The following is a 19,869-nucleotide window of genomic DNA, read 5'->3' on the forward strand; positions in this document are numbered from 1 at the left end:
TCCATTATCCCATCAAAAGCCTAGCGATCCAGTGAAAAAAGTTGAGAATTAAGAGTGCTGATTTGGGAGTCATCAGCATAGAAATCATAATTAAAGCCATTTACAATGGACGTTCTTACCATTAACAATTGTATAGAAAGTGAAGCTCTGAAGGTTAAAGGTAGAGCCTTATGACAGTGGGGAGAGAAAGAGAAGGCAGAGGAGGAAACTTTAGAGAGCGATAAAGGAAGAAAGAAGCAGGAAAGTCAGTGTCATAGAAAGCAGAAGAAGAGTTTCAAGGATGAAGAAATAGGTATTGAAATACAAGAAAGCATAAAATACAAGTCCCTGTTCTCCTGGAGTTTAGAATCTACTTAGAGATATGAACTGATGACAATAACTGACAATCATGATAAAAGTTAAACTGATAAGGACAGTCAATAGTATGTCTCCTTTTTCTGCTGTCACTCCTACACAGATTGCCTTCCCTCCCCCTTTCAGGAAATATAAATTCATACTTTCAGATGGGAAGATGAAGAAAAAGAGGTGGGATTTGAAAAGCAAGAGGACAAGAAACTTCATCTTCATGCCATTTCAAGATTAATAAGAGGAAGACAACAATTTGAAAATGAGCTAATGTCCTGGTTTTTAAAAAAGGGAAGAGTATGGAATCCAGAAACTATAGGTTGATGGTTTCACTTCAATTCCTACTAAACTACATTCTTTTTAAATTAAAGGGCTGGTAAAATCTAAAATTTAGACAATTTTTATTCATTGAACTGAAATCTATTACTCTTATTAATTCCACAGACATTTATTAAATTAATGTGGTCAATACATCAAAGAACCAAAGACAAAAACAAGACAATTGTTTCCCACAAGGAGCTTACATTATCCACAGAATACGCAATTACATAAAAACAGTCTGATTTCAGAAAGGTGGTAAAATGAACAATTAGAGAGAAGAAAAAAAGGCTTCATAAGGGAAAAGGTGGCTTCTTCATGGATAGTTTAAGCTCATCATGGATAAGCTGAGCTGAGGTCTGAAGGAAGGCTTTTGAAAAGAAATATATCCACACACAAAATCCGGAACCTGAGTTCAAAGACCATCTTGTCAAATGCATTTCTGAAGACTTTTCTCTGTACTATCTATCCAAACATTGCCATCTATGAAGATTTTCAGTGAGGGGGAGCTTCTTCATTCCAAGGAATTTATTTTACATTTGGTTCATTTTAGTTATTATGAGGTTTTGTTATACTTTTTAGCAACTTCTACCCTAATCTTATCAAATGAGACAATACTTATAAAGCACTAGACAGTGGCTGGCACACAGTAGTCACTTAACATTTCTTCCTCCCTAATCCTGTTTCAACATGATAATCCTTCAAATCATGGGAAGACAAGTTTCTCTTAAATCCTCCCTCCTCCACAATCCTCTCTTATCCTTCCAATAAAACTCCTTAAGTCTCGTTAAGCCTTCGGGCTAGAAACTCCCCAACTTATTAATGTTTTTCCTAAAATGAGATGTCCAGAACCGAGCAGAATACGGCAGATGCCGACTAAGCGGGGCAGAGGATCCCAGCAGGTTCATTTCTATCGTGCTCCCCCCGCCAAACACAACCCCACACCCGCCGCTCTGGCTGCCAGATCAGCCATACAGACTTCAGAGATCACTGAGATGCACTGTCACTAAGTAAGCTGGGAGATTCTTCACTAAGGGTGAGATCATACTGACCACATAACCCCTACAGGAATAAAAACTCCAGAGGGGAGGGGCCGGTTTCTTTTTTCACCTGATACCCCCAGCGCCTAAAATCTATCTGATGACCAGGGGAAGTATTGTGTACCAGGAACCGTACTAAAGGCTTTACAAATACCTCATTTAATAAAGAGTGCGGTTTTTACAAGAACTCCCGGCACTGACGTCTGCAGGGGTGGGGAGAGTTGCTTGTGGTAGGAAGGGTCCGAGTCCACAGCTCCTTCCACGCTGCCCACCAGCTGGAGCGAGCCGTCAGGACCGAATCTCCCTGCTCCCCCTTGAGTTAGGAGTGATCAATTACAATTGGGCTAGCTTGGGAGGAGTGGGAGAAATTAGGGGCAGTCGGCCGGCGGGGCAGGGGCGGTGATGAAGGTCTGGAGAAGGGAAACGTGCCAATATGAAGGGCACCCCTAGGAGCCCCTTCTGAACCGGGACTCCGAGAACTCGGAAGAGGAGAATCATTAGTTTCTTCGGCAGTTCTATGTACTTCATTGGTTCAAGGAGCACTGGGGCAGGGACTCAGAGGAGAACGGTTGGAGCCCCTGCGGACGATCCCGATCCCCTCGGTCTTTGACTCCCCGCTATAGGCACGGGCTCCCGCATTCAGGAAGCGCTAACTAAATGCCTTGCGGAGGGGCAGCCCGGACGCCAGAAGGGCGGGTACGGAGATACCCAGACCCACATTTGCACCTGCACGCTCGACGCCCCCCACGATGAGCCACGAAAGGACAGGAACATGTACGAGGGTGGACACGAGAGAAGTCGCCACCGGGGGGCTGCCTGGGAGCAGAGAGGGGAAAGCCCGGTCCCCGGCTGCTCCCCATTCCACCCCCTTCCCAGCCTTAAGATTCTACGCCCCCCACTTCCCGCAGGCCTCTCGAGATGCAATCTCAATTTCCCCACCTATGCAAGCGCGCGCCGCCGGAGCGGCCTTTACCTCTAGACCAAGGATGGTCCAAAGTCCTACACTTCGGTTCCAACACGCTACCACGCCTGCGCACCCCTTACTACTTCAAGCCGCCCCAAATTCCACTCTCGGACTACATTTCCCAGAGGGCTCCGCCCCAGTCCGTCTGAAGATGGATTCTGGGATAGCGAGTCTGAATGGGAAGCGATGTGGCTCCATGAGTTCTGGGAAATGTAGTCTCTATTTCTGCCAAGGCTTTTGCAGACTTGAGGATGTAGCAGGAGGGCGTGGATGGTTGTTAGTTAGAGATCATTTCTAAGGAGAATGATGCCTTTGCCTGACAAGTCACAGAAACTCAGCCATTGAGGTCCCAGCAATATCTTAACATTGTCAAGTACATTCTTCTCTAATGGAAATCTTGTAATTGACATGAGATGCCAAAATCAACCACTGGAAATGGAACAACTCTAAAGTGTAATTAGATTTCACAGACTCAAATGTATAGATGCTATGCTGCATTTCAGAACTTGAACGATTCAACTTACTCTTATTTTCCCTTTTAACAAACCATCGCTAGCCCATTTTAAAAAATTCCCATTCAAAAATATATTTCAGGTCTAAGAAGATGATACAAAGAAAGCCGAAGATACTGTCTCAATGAACTCACTATGTTCCAGGAGACAATATGCAAAATACCATGTATAAATAAGATACTTCTAGGATAACTTGGATATAAGAATACATTTAAGGATTCTAAGGAAAGACTTTGTACAAACACTGAAATTTGAGCTGAGATGCAAAGGAAGCCAGGAAAGTTGGAAGTTGGGGACCAGAACTGTGCATTCTAGGCAAGAGGGATGGGAAAATGCCTGGGAAGAAGTCAGTGTTACAGGACTGTGAGAGTACATGGAGAATAAAGCTTACAAAGACTAGAAATTGGCTGTGTTTTACAGGGCTTTAAAAGCCAAATAGAGGGTTGTATATTTGGTCCTGAAGGCAGAAGAGAGCCACAGGAGGTTACTGAATAAAGGGAGGTGACACTTGGGTAGCTGAGTAGAGGACAGACTGAAGAGGGAAGAGCCTTCAGGCAGGAAGACCAAACAGCAGGTTCCTGTAATTGTCCAGGTACTGGGGGGTGAGTCTCTTGGGTTCTCAAAGACCTTCACAAGCCAGCATTTTCTTACCTTTCCATTCTTCCTACTCCCCAAAACACACTGATTCATTGACAACTGGCGAAAACAAGAATTCCATCTGTCAGCTCAAGGCATTGTCTCTGATAGTTCTCCGTATCTAAAATGCACTTCCTCCTATGTTCTGACTATTGACCTTCCTGGCTTCCTTTAAGCCTCAACTAAAATTTCATCTTTTATTAGAAGCCTTCTCCAAGACCTCTTGAATTCTAGTGCCTTTCTTTGGGCAGCTCTCTCCTAGTTATCCTGCACACAGTTTGCTTTGTATATATTTGTTTGCATACAGTCTGCCCCTTAACATTATATCTGAGGGCAGGGATTGCCTCGTACCTCTTTTTATATCCAAAATTTTTAGCACAATGCCTGGCACATGGTAGCTGCTTAATAATAAAGATTGATAAGATTGATTGATTGACTAGAGTTGTGGCAGTGATAGAATAGAAAATGGGGGCATATATGTACAAGAAATGGTTCTTTTCCAAGATCAAGCTGATAACACTTAACAGAAAAGATATAGGGGGTAGGAAGGTGTGGAGTCCAGATTAGTAATAATTTAATAAATTTTATTTTGTTGCTTAACAGAGAATTTTTTAAAAAACTTAAAATACAATACTTAAGTGTGCACATATGGCCTGATAATTTTTTTAAACAGTAGTCTTCTTATTAGGAATTTTTTGTTTTTAGTTCTTGGAATACTCAAAACTTAATAAGACATAACTACTAGAGCAGCTAAGTGGTACAGTAGATAGAGTGGTGAGCTGAAGTCAGGAAGCTCTGAATTCAAATCAGCCTCAGACACTTATTAGCTGTGTAACCTGAACAAGTCACTTAATCCTGTTTGCCTAACTTTCCTCATTTGTAAAATAGGCTAGCTAAGGAAATAACAAATCACTCTGGTCTCTTTGCCAAGAAAACCCCAAAAGTGATCACAAAGAATCAGACACAATTAAAACAACTAAACAACTTTTGAGTTCTTGGGATTATTATGATTAAAACTTCAAGGTTTGTTTTTTGTTGTTTTTTAATGATGTTACCATCCTGTCTAAAGTACTATAATAATTTCAAAGGGTTTTTAAGATTTCTGCAGTACAAGTATCTATCAAACTTGACCTGTCCATGTTTGATTCTCTTCCCCCCTCCCGCCCCCCGAGGCTGGGGTTAAGTGACTTGCCCAGGGTCACACAGCTAGGAAGTGTTAAGTGTCTGAGACCACATTTGAACTCAGGTCCTCCTGAATTCAGGGCTGGTGCTCTATCCACTGCGCCACCTAGCTGCCCCCCATGTTTGATTCTAACACCACACAACTGCCTCGTGGTATGGTAGGCAGGTAGACTGAGGGTCTTTCATCCTTCTCACTTCCTCCTATCTGCAGCAATCCCACAGGTTTGCTTTGTAGTGGTACCTGTCCATTTTATATTATCTGGGCCTTTACATCATGATGTAATTAATTTGTAAAATCTTAAGTTCCCTGGGGGATAGATCTACATTCTAGATTCTTTATAAGAAATGAAGTACGATGCAGTTCATTTAGTTTGCCAAAGCAACACTGAACTCAATACTAGTCTAAATTCTGATTTGTTTTTCCCAGTGCCAAGATTAACATCAAATTTAAAATAAAATAGCAAAAAATTAAACTACTACAGTCATGATATTTCTACTCAAATGGTGACTTAAAACACTGCAAATATAGAAGTAAAAACATTTCATAAATTTTTAACTGTCACAAAATTACATACTCTTAAAAGTTCAAAAGCAATTTAAAAGTCATCTAGTTTAACCTTGTGCCAATCCATGAATCCCTTACACCCCCAACTGGGTTATCCATGCTCAGCTACTCTACTAGCTCAGACTCCACAGTCACCACAACTGGTCATGGCTGATAAAATAGCTGATACCCACTTCCCTCAAGCTCAGCCTTATATATCTCAGGCAGCAGGGAAGCCAAATATCTTACCCAGTTCCAACTGGGACTAGTCCCACCTACTTGCCAATAAAGCTGCCATTTGATATACAGAGCACTGGGTAGGGCCCACAAAGGAGAAAAGGGAAGGAATAATGAGGAAGCAGAGGTAGGAGAGGAGATGGTGTGTTTTTCCTCACAGATGGAAAACGGAGTCTCTATCCACATCCCTGGCATGGCTGCTAAAGAGGGCAGCAGCCAAAAGTGTGATGATCCTACTATAGAGAGACTAGAATATGGCCTGGAAAGGCCAAAACTTGACAAATTCTAAAAGTAGAAAAATTATATAGAAAATTAATGTCTACTGTATTGGCATCTTTCAAAAGCAAACTAATCTGTAAAATGAGGAGATGGAAGTGGAAAAGTAGAATTGAGTTGGGGTTAAAAGTAGGAGGAATGTAAGTTCATAGAAACATGTTAAATGAAGAATATGAGATACCCTATCGACTACTGACTAGTGGATATTTCTTGGGAATTCTCTCTTTATCCCATGCTATTCCTCCTGCTCTTATAGGAAAATCACATCAGATTTAGAAATGGGAAATACAGTTGGTAGCTCTGGCTGAAGTGGAGAATTCATAAAGAAAAGTAAGAAACATTGGTTCAACAAAATAGGGCCAAATTGTAGGAAGCCTCGAACGCTAGATCAAGGAAGATGGATTTGATGCTTAGTGACTGTAAAGCTGTTGGCTAACAGAAGGACATCAGAGGCAGAGTTAATGGGCCTACACCTAAAGTAAAAATTAACAGCTTTTTTTTTTTTTTTAATATTTGGAGCTCTCACAAGAGATGGAGAGCAACATTACAATCACTACTGGGCTATAAATTATTTAATTCCATTACAGAATATATTCCAATCCATCTTCCATTCAGTTGTCAAGATTGAGTTTTCTCCTTTCTCTCTATCTCCAGGATCAAATATAAATCCTCTGGTGTGTAAAATACTACACAAAGGGTAGGTAGATGGTGCAGTGTATGTATACAGCACCAGCCCTGGAATCAGGAGGACCTGAGTTCAAATCTTGCCTCAGACACTTAATACTTCCTAGCTGTATGATCCTGGGCAAGTCACTTAACTCCAATTGGCTCAGCTAGCTAGCTAAATAAATAAATAAATAAATATAAAATTAAATTAAACACTACACAACCCAGCCCCTACTAACTATGCTAATCTTCTTGCACTTTACTCCCATGGATGCAACTGCTACACTGTCCTACCAGCTCTCTTCTGCCTTGGGCCTTTGCAATGGCTGTTTCCATGCTTGGAATGCTTTAACCCCCACCCCACCCCCACCTCCTTATTCCCTGGATTCTCTCAACACTGTTCCTATCTTCAGGAGGCCTGTCCTGGACCTCCCAGTTTCTGATGCATTTTCCACTTCCATCTGATCCATATGATGTCTTGCATGTACTTATATTAAGCTCCCAGAAGGCAGGGGCTCGTTTTGCCTTTCTTGGCATTTGCAGGATTTAGCTCAGTGTCTAGAACACAGATGCTTGCTGAATAATTCAGCCTTGTATGAGATGTCAAGCTGGCCCCAGACCACCCAACCTTAGAATTAGGCTTAATTACTCACTAAGAAAATATTACCTACCTGGACATCTTGCCAAGGAAAGTATATGCTTTAGGAAGAGAAGACCTTAAGTTTCCTCTTGAGTATTTGTGTCCCTCTCAGAATGAGGCCCAACAAGGTCAAGGAAGATTCAGTTTTTGGAAAAGTTTTCAGTTCATTTGGTACTTAGTATTTGATACCAGGTTCATGATATACTACCCGCAAACCACTTGCTCTTTTGCTTGGCAGAAAAAGAAGGGAGAAAAATTAAATCAAAAATAGTACTAAGTTTAGACAATAGTTTTATTTAAAGTATGGGAGATTGACCCTAATTTTTTATGTAGTCTCTCATCATGCCTAGATCCTTGAGCATTTAATAAAGTGACAATTTTGGCTGAAGTTTTCCCAAAATTTCTAAGATTCTCAGGACTATTCTTTGGCATAACGTCGCTGATGCTGGATTACAGATGATTTGTGACTGAAAATTTTCCCACATACACCACATTCATAGGGTTTCTCTCCTGTATGAGTTATCTGATGTCGTTTAAGGTTCCTTTTTTGGATGAAGGTTTTCCCACATTCACTGCATTCATATGGCTTCTCTTTACTATGAATTTTTTGATGTTGAGTAAGAGATGAACGGTCAAAGAAGGCTTTCCCACACTGATCACATTCATAGGGCTTTTCCCCAGTATGAATTCTCTGATGTCGGTTAAGATGTGAACGGTCAAAGAAGGCTTTTCCACATTCATCACATTCGTAGGGCTTCTCTCCAGTATGAATTCTTTCATGTATAGTAAGGGATGAACAGTCAAAGAAAGCTTTCCCACATTCATTACATTCAAAGGGTCTTTCTCCTGTGTGTGTAATTTGGTGTCTCCGAAGGCTACTTATATGTCTGAAGGTTTTCCCACATATATTACATTCAGAGCCTCTGTCCTTATTGGAATTTTTGGAGGCATTTACTGAAAATTTCTTGAAATTTTTCTCTTGGGAAAGAGAATTTTCCAATGTCTTTCCTTCTGAGTTTTCTCTTTTTTTCTCCAATCTAACCTCAGGTACTGTAATTTCTCTTGTGGATCTTTCTGTTAATACCTCTGGTGATTTTGTTTCTTTTGATATGTTCTGCTTTGGAACTGACTTATAGGTCTTAGGCTTTTTCTCCCAGCCTGAAACTAAAGTAAAAGAATATAAATTAATATAGTAATAATAAGAAATAATAAGGGGAATAATAAGTGATTAATATAGTAATAATAAGCATGGTAAATAAGTAATAATAAATAATATAAATTAGTATATTTTGTGCTATTTAAAATAATCTGATAGAATATGAATATTTATTCTAAAAATGTCTACTGAGTTATCCATGTTATTGGGAAAATATCAACAGGATTGAAATTAAGGAACTAGAATAATGCAAAGAGCTAAGAATAAAGGAAAGGAGAAAATAATCAGCAAGGTAAACAAAAAAAATATTATTGATCTTATTTAGAAACAGAGTTAACATTTCAGCAACCTTAAAAGTGGGGGAACCTGATGAGTAGGAATAACAAGGAATATATATAAGAGTGAGGATGTGATTTAGAATATATAGAGATAAGAGGTATGCAGTTAAAAATGAGAGGAATCAAAAGAAATATAATTAAGGAAAAACACATTTCCCATGCCCACCAATACAGGGTGGGGGAAAAAGCATCCCTGACTGGCTCTATGGGAAAACAATCTCAGCAGGCTTCAGTGTCACCAAGAGTTGTCACTAAACACCTAAGCTATTATTTCCCTGAAATCACTGGTAGTCTCTTACTCACCCAAAGAAGTATTTCTTGGGACTTCTCTCCCTTCAGTTCCTTGCACATCAAGCATCCAAGGCTCTTGTCCTTGCTCCAAATGAAATATCATATCAGGTTTGGAAATAGGGAGCCCTGTTTACAGAGAAGGGAATGAGACTTAGCAGTTTGTCCTGGACTCACAGAATTGTCACAGAAGTCAATTCCAGCCCTTTTTCTGCAAAGAGAAGGGAACTATATTTATCTAATGTGAAAATTATTATATAATCTAATACATTACTACTTTATATGTGAGTAAACAGATGCTAAATCAAATTTATGTGCAAGAACTGATTGGGATGAATCCATTTTTTTCTAACTCCTCCCTTTTTCTACCAAAACCTGTTACCACCCTACTGGGTTAGGACAGGATAGCAAAGCCTGAAGTTGAATGGGCTTGTGGAGGAGGCTCAAGGCTTATTTCCAGAGCCTCTGGGAATGGAGGATAGGAAAGGAACAAAATGGGACAAGGGGGTGGAATAACAAATGAAACCACTTATTTTCAACACCATTCACCATGGATCTTTTAAAAATTAGAAATCTCTGACCTGAATCACAAGGCAAAACTCAGATGAGCAAATGAAAAGCCGCACAAGTCTTAGCAATTTCCTCTGAGACACCCACATCCCTTGAACTGTCATGATGGTGGCTCCTCCCTATATTTCTGAAACTTAGGGTGAAGTTATCCTTACCCAGTGACATAAGATTTCTATAGTTCTCCAACATCACTTCTCTGTACAACTCCCTTTGTGCAGGGTTCAATTGCCCCCACTCCTCCTCGGTGAAGTTTACAGCAACATCCTTGAACGTAACTGATTCCTGAAACAAATACATTCTTGTTCATCCATGGACTCCTCACTCCTGGGGAAAAGGAGTTGATAAAAAGCACTTAAAAGAGTTAGATGGGATAGACAGAAAATAGGTCAAATAACATTAAAGGCTTTCAGTACTGTGTACTGTAATAAGGAAAAAGGCTGAAAGCATTTTGTCTCAAGTCAACTGAGGGAAGGCAACAGGGGAGGAAATACTCCTTACACAGTTTTTCATGTACCAAGAAGGGGTCAGTTTCTTAAGGATGAAGAACTGGGGAGTCTGTTCCTAGAAGGAATAAGCTGAGCAGAAAAGCTTCATGATGAGATAAGAAAAAGGAAGCCATTCTAGGAATCGTACGTACATTTTAGGAAAGATCAGTTTACCTGGGATCCGGTTGTCAGGAACACAGGAGCCATTTCTTCTGTATTCCCCTCTTGGAGACAGATAAAGTCAAGAGAATGCAGGGCTAGGGGAAGAAAAAGGACATGAGGGATCTGATCTTGTAATTCCCAGGATCAACTGGCTAAAACTCTATAAATAATAGTTTGGTGTGATTTTCCCATCTTCTTCACATCACACAGAGAATAGATTAGAATGAGCCTAGACAGAGTTGTCCTGCCCTTGCCTTGGGTAAGACACAAGAAAGGATCAAGAATATTATGGCTTGCCAAATTCTTGTTCCCGGGCTTGTAGAATATTACAAGGAACAGAGAGTTGTTTCTTAGACAGGAACTATGCCCTGAATTTGAGGGATCTATTATTAACTGACTATATGATTTGAAACTCAGACCTCAACATCTCAGTACTAATGATAACTTCCTTTAATTCAAGGAGAGTAATTCTCATTCTCTTTCCTGTTTCACATACTTGATGTAAAGAATCAAGAATTTGATTTCCAAAGTGGTCACATGGACATATGACATTAAAATAAGAGTAAATTGGATAGTTGTGCCAATAATTACCTATGTGATGAAAGGCAAATCCTTTAGCTTATTTGTTATCTATGAAATGAGACTAGAAAAGCAACAGGAATGATTATAGAAACTACTTGCCCAAATCTGTTTCATTACTTTTACTAATACCTCATAACATCAAAGTTATAAACCTCACTAGAAGGATACCTGATGTCATTTAGGGCTCAGCTTTTTACACTGCGGCGTTTTTTTGTTTGTTTGTTTTTGACCACATGTGGAGTCTTGAAACTGAACATTAACGAGTCACAAATTATGGTTTATTATCAATAAATGTTTGATTTGTATAGCTATTTAAAAAAAAAAAACTTATTTACTTAAGGTTACAAGTTTTAGAAGCCCCGATTGAAATAGGGAAGTTTTTATTTTGTTTTCCTGAGGCAATTGAGGTTAAGTGACTTGCCCAGGGTCACACAACCAGGAAGTGCTAAGTGTCTGAGATCAAATTTGAACTCAGAACCTCCTGACTTCAGAGCTGGTGCTCTATCCACTGCGCCACCTAGCTGCACCAAAATAGGTAAGTTCCAAAAAGGGATGGGTTGGGGCAAAACAGCTAGTTCAATGTTAGCCATATTGATTTTAAGGTGCCTATGGAATATCCAGTTGGAAATTTCTCACAGGCAAATGGAAATGTGTAATTGAAACTCAGAAGAGACTAGGTGTAGATATATAGATTTGGAAGTCATATAAATTTAGAAATTATTCTTAAACTCCTAGAAGTCCAAGAGGTCACTGAGAATGTGAAATTTTTTTTTAAAAGGTTTAAGACAGTTTTGGGGAATACCCAATTAAGGGGCATGATAATGATAAGGAACCAGCAAAGACAACTGAGGAAGCCAGATGGGTATAAGAAAAATTAATAAAGAATTTCACAAAAGAACACACAGAACAGTGCCAAATATACCATAAAGGTTAAGTAGGTTGAAAACTGAGAACAGATTATCAATTTGATCAATTAAGAGAGTATTGGCAATCTTAGAGTAATTTCCATCAAAATTAGAAGACAAATTGTAAAGGGTTAAGGAGTGAAAGGCCAGAAAATAAAGGTAAGAGAAGTGTGACTGTACAAAAGAGTATGCTAAGATCTAGTGAGATTTTTTTGGAGGGAAGGAAGGGTCTGGAATATGTTTTAGGCAACAGGAAAGGAGTTAATAAATAAAGATAGCCTAAAATTGGATAGAGATTACACATTTCATCTGCCAGAGAAGATAGGAGATGACAGAATTAAGGATATATGCATAGTTTGGGGGAAGAGATGAGATCAGTTTCAGACATGATAAGCTTAAGATGCTTCTAGAATATCTAGAAGGAAAATTTCCAAGTCATATGGAAATGTCTAACTGTTGTTAAGATGTTGTTTTATTAAGTAGTTATCTTTCATGACAAATTAAAACAAAGAAGAAAATGTGGGATGACGTGAAGGTATTTTGAGATGTAGAGTAGCATAGAAGTACATAATGAACCAACCACATGTTTTTTTTTTTTAGTATAAAATGAGAAGAAATCTTCAGTTGAGAGGGTGAGAGAGAGAGAGAATGGAGTATTATTTATTTTCACATCACCAAAAATAGAGAATAGGCTCAACAATTCTTGCAAAATGCTCTGTCATGTCCTACATAAATTCTCTTGGAAGACTTTCTTGTACTCATATTAAATTGATAAATAGTTGCTTTGTTAATCCTCAGCAGAGTTTTTTTTGTTTTGTTTTGTTTTTTTCCTGAGGCTGGGGTTAAGTGACTTGCCCAGGGTCATACAGCTAGGAAGTGATAAGTGTCTGAGACCAGATATGAACTCGGGTCCTCCTGAATTCAAGGCTAGTGCTCTATCCACTTCGCCACCTAGCTGTCCCCAGCCGAGTTTTGCCTAACATAACTGCTACCTTCTTTTTCTCACCATTACTGAATGACTTCCCAATTGAAGGTACCTATGGATCTTATCATCATTCTTGGAAGCAAATGCTACTTTTTTTTCTTCCCTCTTCATGAAGGGACAGCTCTGTGCTTTGTAGCCCCAATTACTTAGTGGTATTCTTCTTCCTTTGTTTTCTATTAGATTTCTTTATTCTTCAACTTCTATGCACTGGTGAAAATTTCCTATTTTTTTCCCATTCTTCTTTCCCATTTCTTCATTGAGAGTATTTCTTCTACTCTTTTGAGAAACATTTTGTTCAACCTGATAACTTGCAACATTAGAAACAAGTTCCTCTTGCTCTTTCACATTAAAAAAAAGGATTCATAAACACAAAAATATTTATAGGAACTCATTTCATAATGGTCAAAAACTGGAAACTAAAGTCTATTGGGGAATGACTAAAAAAGATGTGGTATACAAAGGTATGGGCATATCATGCTATAAGAAATGACAAAATGAATGGTTCCAGAAGAACCTAGGAAACTAGGAAGACCTCTGTGAACTGATACAGAATGAAGTAAGAAGACCTTGAAGAACAATTTCTACTTTTCACTTTCCCTTCTAGAAAGAAAATTTGGTTTTTGTAATTATATAGGTGTTATGTGGTACTGATTACATCAAAATTCTGTCTTCCATACTTACATGAAGCAAGTTCCTTTTGATTCTGTGTTATTGCACATAAAGAAAATGAAAGGATAGGAAAGAATAGGACATGATTTCTAAACGTTTTCTCTGTTATGGCTCTTTTTGGCAATTTGTTGAAGCCTTCGTACCACTTCTTAGGAAATCAACTATTCTAAAATATAGGCAGCTAGATAGTGCAGTAAATAAAGCATGGCTCAAAGTCAGAAAAAAATGAAGTTCAAATCTAATCTTTTGACATTCACTAGCTTTGTGACCATAGCTGAGTCACTTAATCTCTTTATCTCAGTTTCCTCCACTATAAAATGAGGATAAAAATAAAATCTGTAGATTATAATAGTCTAGATTATAATAATCTATAATAATAAATCTCAGAGATGCTGTGAGGATTAAATGAGATAATAATTGTAAAACACAGTGCCGGGCATATAGGAAGTACCAGATAAATATTTAGTTACCATTATTATCAAAATATTTTTTCAAAAATAAGTTCATGACTGGTACTAAGTGGAGAACCAAGAGAACATTGTACACAGCAACAAGATTGTGTGAACTCAGCTCTTTTCAACAATGAGGTAATTCAAGGCAATTCCAACAGACTTGTGATGGAAACTGCCATATGCATTCAAAAAGAGAACTATGGAGACGACTGAATATAGATCAGAATATAGTATTTTAACCTTTTTTTCTTGTTCTTATTGTTTGTTTGCTTCCCCCCACCTCATGTTTTCTAAGAGAGGGAGCAGGAACAATAGGAGAAAAATTTAAAACAAGGTTTTGCAAAGGTGAATGTTGAAAACTTATCTTTGCATGTATCTGGAAAAATAAAAAGCTATTAAACAAACAAAAAATTAATAAATATATGGTTGTCAGGCTAAGACCCCTGAGGCAGAGGATATGTATTACTGTATCTCTTATCTTTAAAGCTTAAATGGGCAAAGAGACAGTAACTAACTGGGATAAGTGTTAAATAAATATTTCTATCTTTTGCACTTGTCTTCAAATATTTAGGTCAAAATTTCCAACAAGGTTTTTGCCCTTTTGTTTTATTCCAGTCATGCCTTGTTATACTTCAAAGCTGAGTTACTTCTTTCAACTATTTTCTCTGATCATCACTTGTGAGCTACTAAAGGATCTTGGAGCAAATCATGTAACCTGCTGACTGAATCTAATCTTAACTTGTCCTTCACTCACTGCATCACAGGAGTCCTTTTATTCTTATCTGATTCTCTACCACACTCTACATTGGCTACTCCAATTTTCTCATCAGATCTTCCACATTGCCTGTCAACTCTCTCAGATAGGACCTCTTCCTACTTTCCTGATAAAAGGTATGCACTGTGAGTTCCTTCTATTACTATATGTTAAAACTCTCATCACTTCCCCATTTGTATCTTTTTGTTGTTGTTGTTGATCTCTAAAGAAAAGGCTAGTCTTCTCCTCGCCAAAGTTAACCCTTCCACTTGTGTTCTTGATACTCATTCCCTCTTGTATCCTTTGAGAACTTGCACCCACCCCTTATCATTCCTACTTTCATCTTCAGTCTATTTTTGTTCACTAATTCTTTTCATGATGCTTATATGTTTGGGTCTCCCTTGCATCATTTAAAAGCCTTCACTTGACCTTGCTATTTTCTTAAGCTACTCTCCTATATTTCATGTCCAAACTTTCTAGGAATGGTTTCCTCTACTACCTCACTACCACTAACTTCTCAATCTCTGGCAACCTTGCTTTCAGCTCTACCTATTGATTTGAAAGGTCTTTAAAATTACCAATGATCTTTTCTCATTTCTCATCCTGGGTAGTCTCTGCAGTTTTTGCTGTTTCATTATCCCTTTCTAGACAGAATCCTTTTGTGATACCACTATTCACTCCTGATTCTCTTACTACTTGACTATCACTTCTCAGTTTCTTTTGCTGGATCATCTTCCTCACTCTGGAGTTATACTAAGGATTCTATCCCAATTCCTCTTCTCTCTTTAGGCACTTCTGGTGATCTCAACAAGTTCCATGAATTAGATTATCATTTCTTTGTAGATAAGCTATCTATGAATCTTATCTCTTGGCCTAAAGTCTCTTCTAAGCTTCCAGACTCTCACCTTCAAACTGCTTAGATGACTTATATATTTGAATGTCCCACAGACATTTTAAAACCAACATGTCCAAAATGGAACTCATTTTCCCCTAAACAAATCTACTCTCCAAATTTTCCCATTTCTATTTTTAATTATATTTAATTTTTTTTCATTCAGTAAAAATCCCTCTCACCTCAACCCTTTCCTCCCACACAAACTGAGAAAGACAAAACTCATTACAAACATGTATAGTCAAGCAAAACAAATTTCAGCACTGATCATGTCCAAAAAATGTCTCCTTCAACTCTATCATGAGGCAGGTAGTGAATTTCATCATTAGTCTTCTAATATTCTTTATATTTATGAGTTTCTAGTTCTTCTCCCTTTTCTTCTTTCCCTTCTTACTCTCTACTGAGTGAAATATATTTCTGTAACCAACTCTGTGTGTTCTTCCCTCTCTGTCTAATTCAAGTAAATGAGGGTTATGTCAATTGCTCTCTATTCTTTGTTTATACAGATGTCTCCTTGAGCACTCTGATTATATAATTTCCCAATTTTTCTTTCCCCTTAGCCTTCTCCCACCTAGTATATTCTTTCCCTCCTTTCTTTTCATTCTCTTTGTAAAACCATTAACATAACAGAACCACTTCAATTAGACTAATTTCTCTTTATAATTAACTCCTCAAGATGCCAGGGTCAGAAAATCTTAAGTTATCATTTCTTCATATTAGAATGGAGATAGTTTATCCTTGTTTAGTCTTTTAACACTGTTTATTCCGTTTGTTTTTTATGGCATATAATATTTGGAGATCGCCACTTCTTAGAGTGTGGCTGCTAAATCATGTGTGATCCCAACTATGACTACTTGGTACCTTAATTCCTTCTTTCTGGATGCGTACAGGTTTGTTCATTCTTTCTTTCTCTTTCTTTCTTTTTCTTTTTTTTTTTTTTTAAATCTTTTGACTAAGAGATCCTGGTTTTGAAATAATGTTTCTCAGAATTTTCATTTTGAAGTTTTTTTTTAGAAGAATGATCATCCTCCCCCACTAATTTCCATTTTGTCCTCTGGTTCCAAAGAATGGAGACAGTTAAAAAATTTTTTTTTTTCTTGAAGTACAAGAAAAACTCTTTTTCAGATCGTGGTAGTCCAATGGTTCTTAAATTTTTTTGGCCTTTGGACATATTATTTTTTTTCTGGTCTCATGGTGCCATTAGCTTCTATTTAATCCATTTGAATTTTAGTGAGTTTATTGCATGGGCAAGGTTCTTGTTAATTCTCTTTCCACTTATTTCTTCCATTACTCTCACTTAATCTTTAATATTTTTCTTTAGTGCTTTTATTTCACTAATAAAAATATTTTAGAACTTTTTAAACATCTAACTTCATCTCTTCCTGGAATTAATTTGTTGCTGAGCTTTTTTGGGTTTTTTGAAGCTTTGCTTATGGTTATTTTGGAGTCAATTTCTTCTCTGGGTTAGTGTCTTCAATACCCCTGTTCCCATGATACTTTTTCATGAAGAGACTTTTTTGTTCTTTTGTTTGCTCATTCTTCCAGCGTATTTTCTGACTTGATGTTAGGACTAGGCTTTTGCTCTTCTGTGGGGATGGTCTAGATGGTCTTCTTGGGATATTGAATTTTGTGTTATCCCAAGGAAAGCTCAGGTTGAGGATCTATAAGCTTTCAGGTGCTCCCATGTCAGACCAATGTCTGACCCCGAACAATGTCTGGTATTCCCTTGCTGGTCTAAACTCTGCAAGTTTCTGACCTAAATCTGGGTCTAAGTAACAAGAGACCCTGCTCTACTCCTAGGTGAATGGGGCTGATTGGATGAAGTTTTCTCAGTTTATGAGATTAGCCCTAAATCACAAGATTCCTATTCCCAGAGCCAGAAGATCAGATCTTGGACCCTGGATTACATGAAGTTACATGATCTCTAAAAGGTCAGACCTAAGCCAGTGACAGGAAATTACAGGAAGTGATATGACCCATAAGAAGCAGACAATATTGGTGACCATTGGTCAAGGATGGTTACTTCCTTTTAGTCTATCCAATGAAAAGGCTTGGGTCTTTTGCTATTTAGATCCTGACAAGTTCAAAGCTCTCAGTTTCCAGGAGCACATGGTGGGAGCTGGCATGGCTCCCAAGCGTGTGGCTGTTCTCCCCCTGCAGGAACTAAATAAATGTTTTCTCTTTGTACCTGTTGATGTCTCTGATTAGTTGGAAAGGGGTCTAGCACCTGTGCATATACAGGATTGGAGTCATACTGCTGCTATTTGCTTCTGAGCTTTCTCCTTTCCAACTAGAATCCTTGGCAGCTTCTGCCACTCCTAGACAGGGTTTTGCCCTGCATCTCAACATGACCTTAACATCTCTTATTTCTATTCCTTGTTTATCATTACACAGTCTTCATCCTACTTCAGGACCTCATTACCCCTTGTCTAGACTATTGCAATAGCCTTCTCATTAGTTAATGCCTTTAGTCACCCAACTGATATTTCTAAAACAGATTTCACCACTACCACCAGAGTCAGCAATAAGGTTCCAGGATGGACTCAACCTGGATAGTGCTACATTGGATGTATAAATATTAGTGTGGACTGAGAATGAGAGGGATTAGAGAAATGAAGATGATCTAAATTGGGGATTCTTAGAACTTTTTCCACTGGTAACCCTTTTTTGACCTAGAATTTTTTATACGATGCATCTTGAATCTGAGCCAAGCTGCTTCTGGCAGCCTGTATGCATGGGAAGTGCAAAGCATGTTGTGTGTGCAGAACCAAGGCTGTATGGAGGGGCTGTAATTTACACGAACAAGTCCTGGCAGGAACACCTCAGATTCGTTATAGACTTTGTTTTTAATTAATTTTTGGTTATTAAGTTCAGACATCTGTTACTGTTGCCAAATTTAAGAGTTTAAGACTAGAGCCCTGGGAAGTTAAGGTGATTGCCCAGCATCACACAGGCGGGTTGTATAAGAGATGGGAACTGCACTCTGATCTTCCCGCTGCCACAGCGCCCATGCGCTATCCATGATACTCCGACGACAGTTAGGAAAATAGCTCAAAACTGAGGGTACCTTTTAAAGAAGCAAAAACAAAACAAAACTGGCAACGCTCAGGACACAGACACCTCTCTCCGCTTCTCCGCAAGGGATCTTAAATCGCAAATTCCATCATGACACACACGCCCCCTACTCCCGTAACTGCAGTGGCTCCCCATCCCCCACCAGGACCAAAACCAAAACGCCCTGGCATGCAAAGCCCTTCACAGCCTGGTGCCCCGCGTCCCTGCACAGTCCTCAGGAGCAGCCACCCTGCCTCCGGGCTCGTCCACAAACAAGGAGCCCAAGTCCGAGCTCTCCGTGCCAGGCACGCCCTCCCTCCGGGTCTACCGCCTCCTACAAGTCCCAATTAAGCCCCATTTTTTAAAGGAAGCCTTCCCCAGCCCCCCTTAATTCTAGCGCCAATCCTCGGTTAACGATTTACCCAATTAGCTTCCAACAGCGCGGAGAATCCCAAATTAGTTTGTTCCTTTAGAGTGCAAGTTCCTCGAGGGCAAGGGCGTGTCTTTGGCCTCTCTTGGTATTGCCAGGGCTTAGCATGGAAAGGCGCTAAAGCAACGCTTACTAACTAGAGAGAGGATGGGGCAAGGCTGAAGGCCGGCGGATGGCGGCCCCGCGCCCCTGGCTCCTGCAGGTTTCCGGGTCCCTGGGTCCCTCTGCGGCCGCGGGGCACGGGACGCTCCCGGTGTCGGGGGTCTCCCGGGGATTCGGAGAGGCTTCGCGGGCTTTCCCCGCCCCATTCCCCGCCTCAAGGCGGCCATACCCCATTGCCCTGCGGCCCCTCGTGACACAATCACCCGAGACATGCCGCGAACGCAGAACAGACTTTACCTCCAGAACTAAGACTGTCAGAGGCCGACACAGACTGCACCTGCCGCGCCGCTTCCGTTTGAGGAGTTTTCGGCCGAAATGGATTCTGGGAAACTGGATCTCTGAGGGATTCTGGGAAATGTAGTCCCAGCTGGACCTCTCTTAGCAGAGGTGGTATGTGGAGACTTAGGAGTTTACCCACGGGGTTGTTATGTGTGCTTGTTTTGTTTTGTGTATTTGTTATAAGAATAGGATTTTATTTGAAGGAGGCAGTATCCATTCTAAAAGAAGGTCAATCCAAATATCTTGGAATACGATATTCCAAAATGCAAAAGTACCGACCGGGTTTGGAGACGGTAGTGGTAGTGAATATGAATCTCATACACCAATATGAGACAGCTCTGGCCTC

General features: G+C 39.5%; 2 protein-coding genes across 8 annotated transcripts in view; both read right to left on the bottom strand.

The window, feature by feature from the left end:
* LOC141555067 (uncharacterized) overlaps positions 1-7,520 on the bottom strand; it is a 17,240-nt gene extending 9,720 nt beyond the window's left edge. Inside the window, exon 1 of one of the 3 annotated variants that reach the window (XM_074287648.1) lies at positions 7,392-7,520. The gene's annotated coding sequence lies outside the window, so the exon portion shown is untranslated. Of the gene's footprint in view, positions 1-2,642; positions 2,738-7,391 lie in introns of those variants that run through there. The other 2 variants (XM_074287647.1, XM_074287649.1) reach the window with 2 other exon arrangements.
* Positions 773-19,544, bottom strand: LOC141555069 (zinc finger protein 2-like). 5 transcript variants are annotated; one of them, XM_074287655.1, is made up of 6 exons: positions 19,482-19,544; positions 19,075-19,218; positions 10,372-10,454; positions 9,868-9,994; positions 9,158-9,271; positions 773-8,524 (listed from the first exon to the last, which is right to left on the bottom strand). In XM_074287655.1, exons 3-6 carry the CDS (start codon positions 10,402-10,404, stop codon positions 7,779-7,781), a joined length of 1,020 nt encoding a protein of 339 aa, XP_074143756.1. In that variant the 5' UTR covers positions 10,405-10,454; positions 19,075-19,218; positions 19,482-19,544; the 3' UTR covers positions 773-7,778. The 5 variants fall into 5 exon arrangements, with proteins under 5 accessions (XP_074143756.1, XP_074143759.1, XP_074143757.1 ...); XM_074287658.1 differs by lacking the exon at positions 19,075-19,218; XM_074287656.1 differs by lacking the exon at positions 19,075-19,218 and having other exon boundaries at positions 9,868-10,036; positions 19,482-19,543.
* Positions 19,545-19,869: the final 325 nt, after the last annotated feature.

The sequence above is a fragment of the Sminthopsis crassicaudata genome, chromosome 2 (genome assembly GCF_048593235.1).
Source record: "Sminthopsis crassicaudata isolate SCR6 chromosome 2, ASM4859323v1, whole genome shotgun sequence".
NCBI lineage: Eukaryota > Metazoa > Chordata > Mammalia > Dasyuromorphia > Dasyuridae > Sminthopsis > Sminthopsis crassicaudata.